At 45.3% G+C, this 10,941-nt stretch overlaps 1 protein-coding gene across 5 annotated transcripts in view; it reads left to right on the top strand.

The window, feature by feature from the left end:
• The first annotated feature begins 422 nt into the window (after nt 1–422).
• Nucleotides 423–10,941, top strand: part of LOC306927016 (transcription initiation factor TFIID subunit 4B-like) — a 30,445-nt gene continuing 19,926 nt past the window's right edge. Inside the window, exons 1-6 of one of the 5 annotated variants that reach the window (XM_079506590.1) lie at nt 430–497; nt 3,226–3,316; nt 3,653–4,645; nt 5,559–6,014; nt 8,045–8,172; nt 9,106–9,222. In XM_079506590.1, the coding sequence (XP_079362716.1) occupies nt 3,664–4,645; nt 5,559–6,014; nt 8,045–8,172; nt 9,106–9,222 (1,683 nt within the window). In that variant the 5' untranslated portion in view covers nt 430–497; nt 3,226–3,316; nt 3,653–3,663. The other 4 variants (XM_079506591.1, XM_079506593.1, XM_079506589.1 and 1 more) reach the window with 4 other exon arrangements.

The raw sequence follows: 10,941 nt of genomic DNA, 5'->3' as shown, positions 1-10,941 counted from the left end.
TATTTAAATACATTCTGTGACCCAGTATTTGTATTTTGTAACAAAATACATTTTCAATGTATTTTGCCCATCTCTGTCCATCTCTCCCTCCCTCTCTCTCTCTCTCTCTCTCTCTCTCTCTCCCCCCCTCTCTCTCTAATCTCCCTGTAATTCTGCAAACTGTTAATAAAATATTTCAATCAATCAAACTCTCGCCTTTACTTTGCGTCCTTCCGAGATATGGGATCCAGCCCCTATCCAATCAAAAGTGGTGCTGTAAGGGGAAAAAAACACTTGACTGAAGTCTGTCAAAGTAACCATGGCAAACTGTCCCTCCAGGCTATGGGAGGTGGATCCATTTTAAACCATCCCGGTTGGCTGGCTGTCGCGTTTTTTTTGCTTAAGGAGCCAATCACCGCTCCCCCCCACACTATCAGAGCAGAAGTTTGACCATGATGATCGATCACACGTGAAAACAATAACAAATCAACAGCAGTGTTTGTGCGTCATCGACTCTGGTAAGAGAACAGCAGCTCGTGTTGTGTGTGTGAGCTGCTGTCTTCTTCATTTACACACAAACTCCTATTTGTGTCGGATATATACCTGCGCTGTGAACTTGGCCAGAGAACGCTGGGGTTCATGTGGTCTGTTAAAAAAAAGGCATTTTAGGTGAATTGATTCAATACTTTAACAGTTTGCAAAAGACACGCAGTTCAGACAACAGTTGTGTTGTGTCAGGCTCACTATGAATCCATATTGTTCACGTCATGAGGCAGGTATATTCATTGAAGTATTTATTAACAAATACTGTACATTTCAAGGCAAGCACAACTCAATACAAAAACTGTTAACTGTTAATAATAAGGCATTGCATTTGTTTACAAGCGGGTCCACCTTGTTCAATTCATCATATTCATGATCATGACAATCATGTTCCAGGGCTATAAATTCAATACAAGCTCTGCTTAAAAGGCTTGAATCCCAAGAAGAAAAAGCACCATCATCATGGCTTGTTTCTAGCTCCTTTCGGAACCCTACGTTAAAGTTTCTGACATTTTGATGACTTTATGTAGGGTTCCTTCTCACCAGATTCAAGCGACATGGGATGCAATCTGATTTCCCCTGACTTACCCCTGTGCTGCGGTGTGGGTGTCACGCTGACATATTCCAAAAGAAGCATAGCCTATGCACGCTATAGGATACAACGAACCCTCTCACCCCCCCCCCGAACGGCACAGAAGCCGTTAAGTATTTTTAATGTTTGTACGACCGTTTGGCAGCTCTGAAATTCTCTCTTCGGTCCCTCCTTGTTGACATCTCGGTTGGCTAGCTGCGCCTACGAGGCGCGTAGGGAGGCGCAGCTAGCCAACCGAGCTGCTGGAGGCGGTACAATGGGATGTCAACAAGAGAGAATTTCAGAGCTGCCAAAACGGTCGTACAAACATTAAAAATACTTAACGGCTTCTGAGCCGTTCGCGGGGGGGGGTCAGAAGGTTCGTTGTCTCCTATAGCGTTCATATGGTTCTTTTGGAATATGTCAGCGTGACACCCACACCGCAGCACAGGGCTAAGTCAGGGTAAATCAGATTGCATCCCATGTCGCTTGAAGCCGGTGAGACCGGACCCTACGCGGTAGGTCCAAAGGAGCTCAACCCGGGGGGTCCGGAGACGGGCTAGGCTTGTTTCCATCAGGGGTCCTCCTCCTTAGCAGTCTAATAGCACTCAATTCACCCAAACATTTTAATGACATACAAATAATACAACACTACTGCAAAGATATCATACAAAACGAGTTGAAATCGAAAATAAATGATGTAGGCCTACAAGAACAAAACAAACTGGATTAATCTGCACTCTTCCCGTCTGTCTGTCTGTCTGTCTTGTCTTTCATATTTTTGACAAATGCCTAATTATACCTTTGCACATAGTGTTTGCTTTGCATTCATTTGGCTCCTATATTTGCTATATTTAATCACATACTGGGTTTTTTTACACTGTGCATAGCCTTGATCATCACTCTGCTGCATTTCTTTATTCCCCCGTGTTATATTCTGTTTATTATATGTTGTTATATTGGATTAGTTTGTGTGCTGTTGCTACATGTCTGGCAGAAATAGTGTATCTCCATATTTGAATGCACCCTAGACAGTTTTTAATAAGTAGCTGTTACACTCATTGAAAAGTGAGTTCTTTTTCGACCCTCATTTTTGTGTATTTATTTATCTTTGTTAATGAAATAATAATAAATAAATACATCTAAAAATAACGCTTCATGGAGAAAAAAAAACACGCCCCCCAAGGTTACACCCGAACCCCACCCCACCTGAAATGAATGATATGTTTGTGACTGCAACATAGTTCTAGATACATCGTACCTCAGAAGCCCAGGAAAGACTAGCCGCAATTTGCAACTCTAGATTTATTTTATAATGGGATGAATCTAGAGTTGCAATACCCTCCATTGACTCCCCACTCATCCAATTTGGTTTTCTTAAACGACGTTAAACTCACCAACATTGCAGCTCTACGCCAAGGTTGAATTATCCTCTTTCAATCTGCCGAGCTTGTTTTTCATAAAAATCCCCCGTAGACATGTTATGAGCTACTTTCTGTCAAGACATCCTCTGCAGGTGATTCTTTTTCTAAGTGTTGCAGTTTGGAAGCACTCGTTTTTGTTACCGGGTCGCGCTGCTGCCTCCAGCATTATGTGCAAATTCGAAACAGGTGGTACGCAGGGCCGTTCAGTGACTTACGACGAGTGCTTCCAAACTCCAGCACTTGCAATAATCACCTGCACAGAATTTCTTGACAAAGTAGCTCATAACATGTCTACGGTGGACTTTTATGAAAAACAAGCTCGGCAGATTGAAAGAGGATAATTCAAGCTTGGACTACAGCTGCAATGTTGGTGAGTTTAACGTCGTTACAGACAAGCAGATCGCAAACCAAATTGGATGAATGGGGAGTCAATGGAGGGTATTGCAACTCTAGATTCATCCCATTATAAAAAAATCTAGAGTTGCAAAAAAAAGGAAAGACCAAATTCTGCATTGTCTTTACTACTTATTTTACTTGTATTGTCACATAGTCACTTGCACATTTTATAGATATTATTTACATTGTATTACTTATTTCTGCTACCCTACTCATATTCTATCTTGGTATTGTACCGGTAGGCTATGTATATGTGACCGTTTCTGACCGAGGCTAAGTCATTGATTTAATTTTTATTTTCGTTTTGTCAAGCGGCGAATCAAAGCTTTTGACCCACCAGTTTTGGAGATATGGCTTATAGAGAAACAGCGACTTGAGAAACAGGCTTGAAAGGTTCACTTCTGTGAGTGTGGACTCTAACATTACACCTAGCTACATGTTTAAGCATTTATTTCATATTTACTGTATACATGTTTACATGATTTCAGCTCTGACATTTATTTCAGTCATGCTCCAGTATGTGAAGAGTCTGCCTGTGCTATTAACTCGTTTTAGATTAATAAAACAAACAATCAAACAAACCACAAAAAAATGTTTTTCTCCTGAAGTTAGTCGTGCATGCCACACCAACGTTGCACTGTACACGTATGACGATCGAGCGCACGTGACAAGTATAAGTATAAGTACAAGTGACAAATGTATCTAAAATAGCCTGCAATTTTCCTTTTTTATTTTTTAGAAACAACCCAAATGTCGGCAAACAAGCCGCCCGCTGAGACGCCTGTTCAGGCCGAGCAGACCTGTCAGGGGATGGACGGTGGTCCCTCCATGCTAGTGGAGACGTCTGTGATCCCCCCCAGTGAGCTACCGGCGGCCACAGAGAGACCACAGCCCCATGCTGGCCTACCGGCAGCCCCAGAGAGACCGCAGCCCCCCGGTGGCCTACCGACGGCCACAGAGAGACCACAGCCCCCCGGTGGCCTACCGACGGCCACAGAGAGACCACAGCTCCCCGGTGAGCTACGGGCGGCCACGGAGAGACCGCAGCCCCCCGTTGGCCTACCGACGGCCACAGAGAGACCACAGCTCCCCGGTGAGCTACGGGCGGCCACGGAGAGACCACAGCCCCCCGTTGGCCTACCGGCGGCCACGGAGAGACCGCAGCCCCCCGCTGGCCTACCGGCGGCCACAGAGAGACCACAGCCCCCCGCTGGCCTACCAGCGGCCACAGAGAGACCACAGCCCCCCGGTGGTCTACCGGCGGCCACAGAGAGACCACAGCCCCCCACTGGCCTACCGGCGGCCATAGAGAGACCACAGCCCCCCGGTGGCCTACCGGCGGCCACAGAGACCCCACAGCCCCCCGGTGGCCTACCGGCGGCCACAGAGAGATCGCAGCCCCCCGCTGGCCTACCAGCGGCCACAGAGAGACCGCCGCCCGCTGGCACGTTGGAGGACGTTGCAGGGCCCAAAGCGGAACCGAGTATCCAGGTCAAAGCGACTGGTTTCCACCACGTTGCGGTCTCTACCGCCTGCACATCTAGCGGAGGCACAGCCGCGGTCCAGAGAAACGCTAGCAGCAGCAGCAGCAGCTGCGGCAGCACCGCCGCGGCTCCAAAGAGGACGGCAACGAGTGCAGCTGCAGGGCCTCAAGCCGCCGCCACCACCACCACTCCAACTTCCGTGTGCATCGTATCCAGGGTTCCCACTCCAGGTGCGAGTGGCAGCACTGGTAAGGCAGTGGTTTGATTTTGACGGCAACCATTTTGATTTAGTTTTTTTTATATATATATATGTTTTAGTCCTAGTCTTTCGAATACAATTCAACTTTAGCTTTCATCACATTTTTGTCATCTGAAATGTGATTTGAAAGTCTAGTTTTGGTCTTATTTTAGAGTTGATTTTGTCGGCTAAAATGTGTTTTGGCGGGGGCCTTAATGTCGTCGTAATGCCTGATTTCACACTTGGTTGCACTCTGAAAATAGCTGATCTACAAGCTCACAACGCATCGTGAGCTTGTTTATATATTAGTGCAACCAAGCCTAAAAGGGATCTCTTCTCCACTAGTCCCTTCTACTTTATATTTCAGTATATTTAGTTTTAGTCATCGTAGCTTAGTTATTCTTTAGTTTTTCTTTAGTCTTCGTCAGTGAAAAAAGGTAGCCGACGAACATTTTTAGTCGACGAAATCAACACTACTGCTTGGCCGTTCACAATTGTTACATAATCGTCTTAATCGCAATTATTTGAGATAATCGCAATTATTTGAGATAATCGCAATTATTTCCTTAAATCGTCATAGTCATTTATATGTTAAAAAAACTTTTTCAAAAGTAGTGGAAATCAAAATAAAAAAATCAAATAACCAATGTATTTGTCATAATCTGCCCTGCAATCTGCCTAATAATTCCTGCCAGTCCAGTAGACTCCACACCAATGCAACTCCTTGCAACCATTATCCCCCAATGGCAGTTGCATCAGTGTGGACTGGCCTTAAAACTGTTTTGTTGCAAGGAGTTGCATCGTTGTCGACTGGCCTTAAAACGCCCAAACAGAACTTTGATTCCCAATGTTGCAACGACAAACGCAGTTAAATTACTATTTATTTGCACTTCAACAACTTCAAACTTGTAATCGTGACACAGCTACAGCTCTAAGCGCCGGGCGAATGGCACAGCTCGTCAGGCCACCTTGGACACCGCTGGCCCCAGGAAGGACCATGGTGATCGCTCTGCCGAGGACTGCGAGTCCCCAGGCCATCACAGTGGCCACGAGAACCCTGCCACAACCTGCCATGGCGAGTCCCCAGACCATCACTGTGTCCACGAGACCCCCACCACAACCTGCCATGGCGAGTCCCCAGACCATCACAGTGGCCACGAGAACCCTGCCACAACCTCCCATGGCGAGTCCCCGGACCATCACTGTGTCCACGAGACCCCCGCCGCAACCTGCCACTGCAAGTCCCCGGACCATCACTGTGGCCACGAGACCCTTGCCGCAATCTGCCACTGCGAGTCCCCGGACCATCACTGTGACTACAAGACCCTCGGCGCAATCTGCCACTGCACAGCTTCCAGCCAACTTCCAAATTCCAGCAGGTCAGTCTCAATTCTCCTTTGTAGGAACATTCAAGGTGGTGTGTGTGCATGTGCGTGTGTGCGTGCGTGCGTGCGTGCGCGCGCCTAATAGTATTAGGCCTGATTTACACTGGCAGCCAAATCTAGCCTGAATCAGATCTGTGTCACTTCAAGATAGAAATCCGATTTGCTTAAATAAGTCTAAATGCAGACAGGTCACATCTTTTTTTCAAATGTGACTTGAGTCACATCCAGAGAATAGCCAGAATATAGGCTAATAAGTAAGGCTGCATGATATATCGAACATGTACCTTCATCAGAGTGGAGAATATAAGTATAAATCAAGTTGAGCAAAGCCACTCTTCTCTGCCCCTCTCTCTTAACGATCGCTTGTTAAACACAATAACTGCCGCCATTAATTAATCCCTCGATTGCGTATTGCCATGGTTTAATCACGCGTGACACTTACTTTGAAGAGCCAAATATCCGTATTGCATTTTACTATGAAACCATTCCGTGTGTGTTGACGAAGCTGGTGCTCGTTCTCTCGGTCGGTGGTGGAAAAAGTGGACCGCGAGTATCACAGCGCCTGCTACAGGCCGTTGAAAACGCTTGTCTGGGACAAAGCGTCCTCTGCAATGTCGCTTCTGTGAGATAAAGCCGTCTGAAAACAGAGCCGGCAATGTTAGTGGATGCGCGCACATTTTCAAAATGGCCGCGCCCATTGTGTCAGAAGCATAACAAAGCTAACGGACGGTAGATTTCGATACGATCGTATTAAAACATGCATTAATGAATACATCGCTGTTAAAACGGCTTTTCCGTTTGTGGCAGGCTACAAGATTCTACGTGTTAATATTCCTATGTTCCTGGCGGGTAAACGATTAAGTGCCTGCCAGACAGACAATCAGATGAAATGAAGGCAGTTGTAGAGTAGAGTGTAGACTAGTGAACTGAACGTTTTCTGTTTCTATCAAGTACTTCATACCAGCCCCTTATGAAACTACTTCTCCCCAAATCCAAATGGATTTCATTTTCCATCCTGAATGGCAGTAACTAGCATATAATGAGAACTGAGATCTCCACAAAGGTTTACTCATCAAAACTGATTATAAAACTGTAACCATCAAAGCATGCACTCAACATATAATGGTTATGTGACCATGGCATGTGCATAATATAAAATCTTAAAAGTTTTATCTGATATTGATTAAAACATTTTTAAAAAATCAATTAATCGATTATTAATCGGCAGAGCTGTCGATTATTCGATTTGGCTGATGGTCACTTTCTGGCATCCCTAATACCGGTATCAAACTGTCCAAACGTCACTTTCAGCGCGACCCGAGCGCTGCAAGTGACGTTTGGACAGTATTTTCGTTTGAGAGAGAGAGAGAGAGAGAGAGAGAGAGAGAACCAAACGAGAGCAAAAGAAAGAAAACAACAGAGCGGACGGAAAAGAGAGAGAACAATAGTGCAACACACGTTTTGTTGTATAGGAATAATGTCACTTCATTATGTCAGCATTACAGCGGACGCCAGACAGACAGTGAAATCTGTACTGACGTCACTCGCTCATCCCCTGGTCCAGGGTCTCAGAAGTTTAATTTTAAATAGTCTCATGTATCATATTTGATAGTCTGTTTCTAGCGAAAATGTTAATAATTCGGCGGCTGTAACATTAGCGTTTTCTCAGTTGATTCTTTATATATCCATACGAGTCAAACCGCTGGGATAAAAAACGGATTTGACTTGATGTGACTGCATTAGCAGGCCTTAGAGCCCTAGGGGGTGTCTCTCAACTGAGTCAAAAGTGGTTAATTGTTTGGTTTGGTGTTAGTCATTGCTTTGTTAGTTGTTATACTATTTTTCCAGCGGATAATGGATGGAGGCACCACAGGTACAAGAAAGTAGTTATTTATAGAGAATTATATAAATCTATTTGATCTTCATCAGGTCATGTGAACATACACACCAGTTTGTACTTTTATAATGAGGGAGTGCCCCCATTAAAAACCCCACATTTTGCGTGTGTGTGTGTTGTGTTTCAGGGATGGTGTTGATCCGCAGTGAGAGTGGTCAGCTGATGCTGGTCTCCCAGCAGGCTTTGGTCCAGGTCCAGCAGGGACAGCGAGCCGCCAGCGCCCCTGAACCCAGACCACCATCTGCACCTGTACAGGTATGTACCTATAGACTACTGTCTGTACCTATAGACTATACCTATAGACTACTATAGTACAGGTCTGTACCTATAGACTGTACTGTCTGTACCTAGAGACAGTACTGTCTGTACAGGTCTGTACCTATTGTCTGTACCTATAGACTACTATAGTACAGGTCTGTACCTATAGACTATACTGTCTGTACCTAGACTATTAGACCATCATAGCCCCGCCCCCATCTGCACTGTAGTCCACTCCTGTAGCCCCACCCCCTCTGCACTGTAGTTCACTCCCACTCCTAGCCCCGCCCCCATCTGCGCTGTAGTTCACTCCCACTCTTCTAGCCCCGCCCCCTATGTGCTGTAGTTCACTCCCACTCATCTAGCCCCGCCCCATCTGTGCTGTAGTTCACTCCCACTCCTCTAGCCCTGCCCCCTCTGCACTGTAGTTCACTCCCACTCATCTAGCCCCGCCCCCTCTGCACTGTAGTTCACTCCCACTCATCTAGCCCCGCCCCCTCTGCACTGTAGTTCACTCCCACTCATCTAGCCCCGCCCCCTCTGCACTGTAGTTCACTCCCACTCCTCTAGCCCCGCCCCCTCTGCACTGTAGTTCACTCCCACTCCTCTAGCCCCACCCCCTCTGCACTGTAGTTCACTCCCACTCTAGCGCTGCCCCCTCTGCACTGTAGTTCACTCCCACTCCTACTAGACCAGGAAATGTCTCTCGTTCTCCCAGGCTTTCATTTTTTGAATGAAAATAAAAGCCTGGGTACCGAGGCTATGTTCAGACAGAATCGATCAACACTCTAGCTGCTTAATATGGCACTTTCTTATGTTTTAATTACATGGTAAGCTTTTCAATAAAATAACGTTTAATATAGTGAGGAGGATGTGTGCTTTCTTGTCATGTCTTTATTACAATGTGCAGTAACCGTGTGTGTCCATCAGGGGGCACATGTCGGGGACAACAAGACGCCTGCCAGAAAGGATGACAAGGTGACCATCATCAGATTAGCTGCTCCTCCCAGTGTCCACAAGACAGTTGCTGTTGCTGTTTCCAAGCCGGTACACGCACGCACATGCACACACACGCACACACACACACATGCACAGCAGACACACTTATTAACCCATTTAGGCCTGACCTCAGAATTTAAAAAAAATCTTCTAAATCCTCCAGTTTTCTGAAATAAATATTTTCACGATTTTTCAAAAATAGCAGACCTACAAGCTCGTAGCGCGCCACTCGGTGGCGTGCTATGAGCTTGTAGATCTGCTATTTTTCAATAGCTAAATTATAACATAATGTTTAAAACACCAAAAGGGGTTCCCGCCCAAAATGAGTAAATCCAGAGCGATTACAGTAAGCAAGTTACACACAGGGTAAAACATAAAATGTGTAGAGACGGTGTAGTGCTTCAGGTAAACCAAGAGTCTATCATTTGTATGAACATTATAAGAATAATATCATAAAAAAAATATTATGTACATTGAAATTATTCAAATTACATTTTAACATGCATGGTCGATTGGTCGTTAAGACTAAGGGCCGATTCATACTCCTATTTTACCGCTGTTTTGGCGCTGTAGTGCCGAAATGATTTCGGCTCGTCAGAAATTTTCAGTAGCACCGAAGAGCCGACTTTAGGACGGTACCCGCCCCCCCGAACCTCAAATGACGTCACATTGTAGGCTCTACAGAGCCGAACCGACTTTTATTCGGCTCTAAGATAGGAGTATGAATCGGCCCTTAGGCTACGATAATCTCATTTTTATATTTATATTGTTATTATCGTGCTGTGCTTGCTGTGGTTTTGTTGTTTTGAATGTTCTGCTGTCTATGCTGCTGCATTGTCTGAAAAGAACAAAGATAAGTTGTACTCTTATGACATACCTTTGGTTGCTTTGGAGCAGTGTTGATTTCGTCGACTAAAAGTAAGACGAAAAATGTTCGTCGGCCACCTTTTTCCACTGACAAAAACTAAATGGAAACTAAATGAAAACTAAGCTATGATGACTAAAACTAAGACTAAATATACTGACAATTTCATCAACAAATAAAAACTAGTCTAAAATGTTAGGAAGGGACTAGTGGACAAGAGATCCAGTATAAGTTATTTTACACTTGGTTGCATGCTGAAAATAGCCAATCTACAAGCTCACAACGCGTCGTGCTGCGACGGCATCACTCTACTAAATCAACTGTAGATTTAGACTAGACTAAACACTAAAACATTCCAGGAGACTAAAATGAGACTAAAACTAACTGAAAGCTATTCAAGAGACTATGACTAAAACTAAAATCTAAATGTGCCGCCAAAAACAACACTGCTTTGGAGGCCAACATCAGTGTTTTGTACTCTTGTCTTTTTGAAGTGTGTGGCTGGGTGGGTGGGTGGGTATGAGCACGAAAACAGCATGGTTGTTTTTCACCACCTGTGCGCAACCTAACACACACACACACGTACGTATTAACTGTATATATGATGCTTTCGGGGGTGCCAGTACAGTACAGTGATAGTACAGTACAGTACAGTAGAGGGACCCCCACACGGTAACTCTGTCATGTCTCAACCGTTTCAGACGCGGGGCGGCTTGCCGGAACCGGGCCGGCACCCTGGGTGCGTTCCTGTGGGTCTGGAACAGACCACCAGAATAATAGCATTTGTGATATTTGGACAAAATGTGTAGGAGTTATTGCGAACGCAGTGATTGCGAATGCAGTGAGCGATTACTAGTCTGTGTCACGCTGTAACACCACCCCCAAAAAAGAAAAAGTGTGTG

Source organism: Electrona antarctica (assembly GCF_951216825.1).
Source record: "Electrona antarctica genome assembly, chromosome: 7".
In the NCBI taxonomy this organism is placed as follows: Eukaryota; Metazoa; Chordata; class Actinopteri; order Myctophiformes; family Myctophidae; genus Electrona; species Electrona antarctica.
Note: the sequence above shows the minus strand (reverse complement) of the source record. Positions and strands in the feature narration are given on the sequence as shown.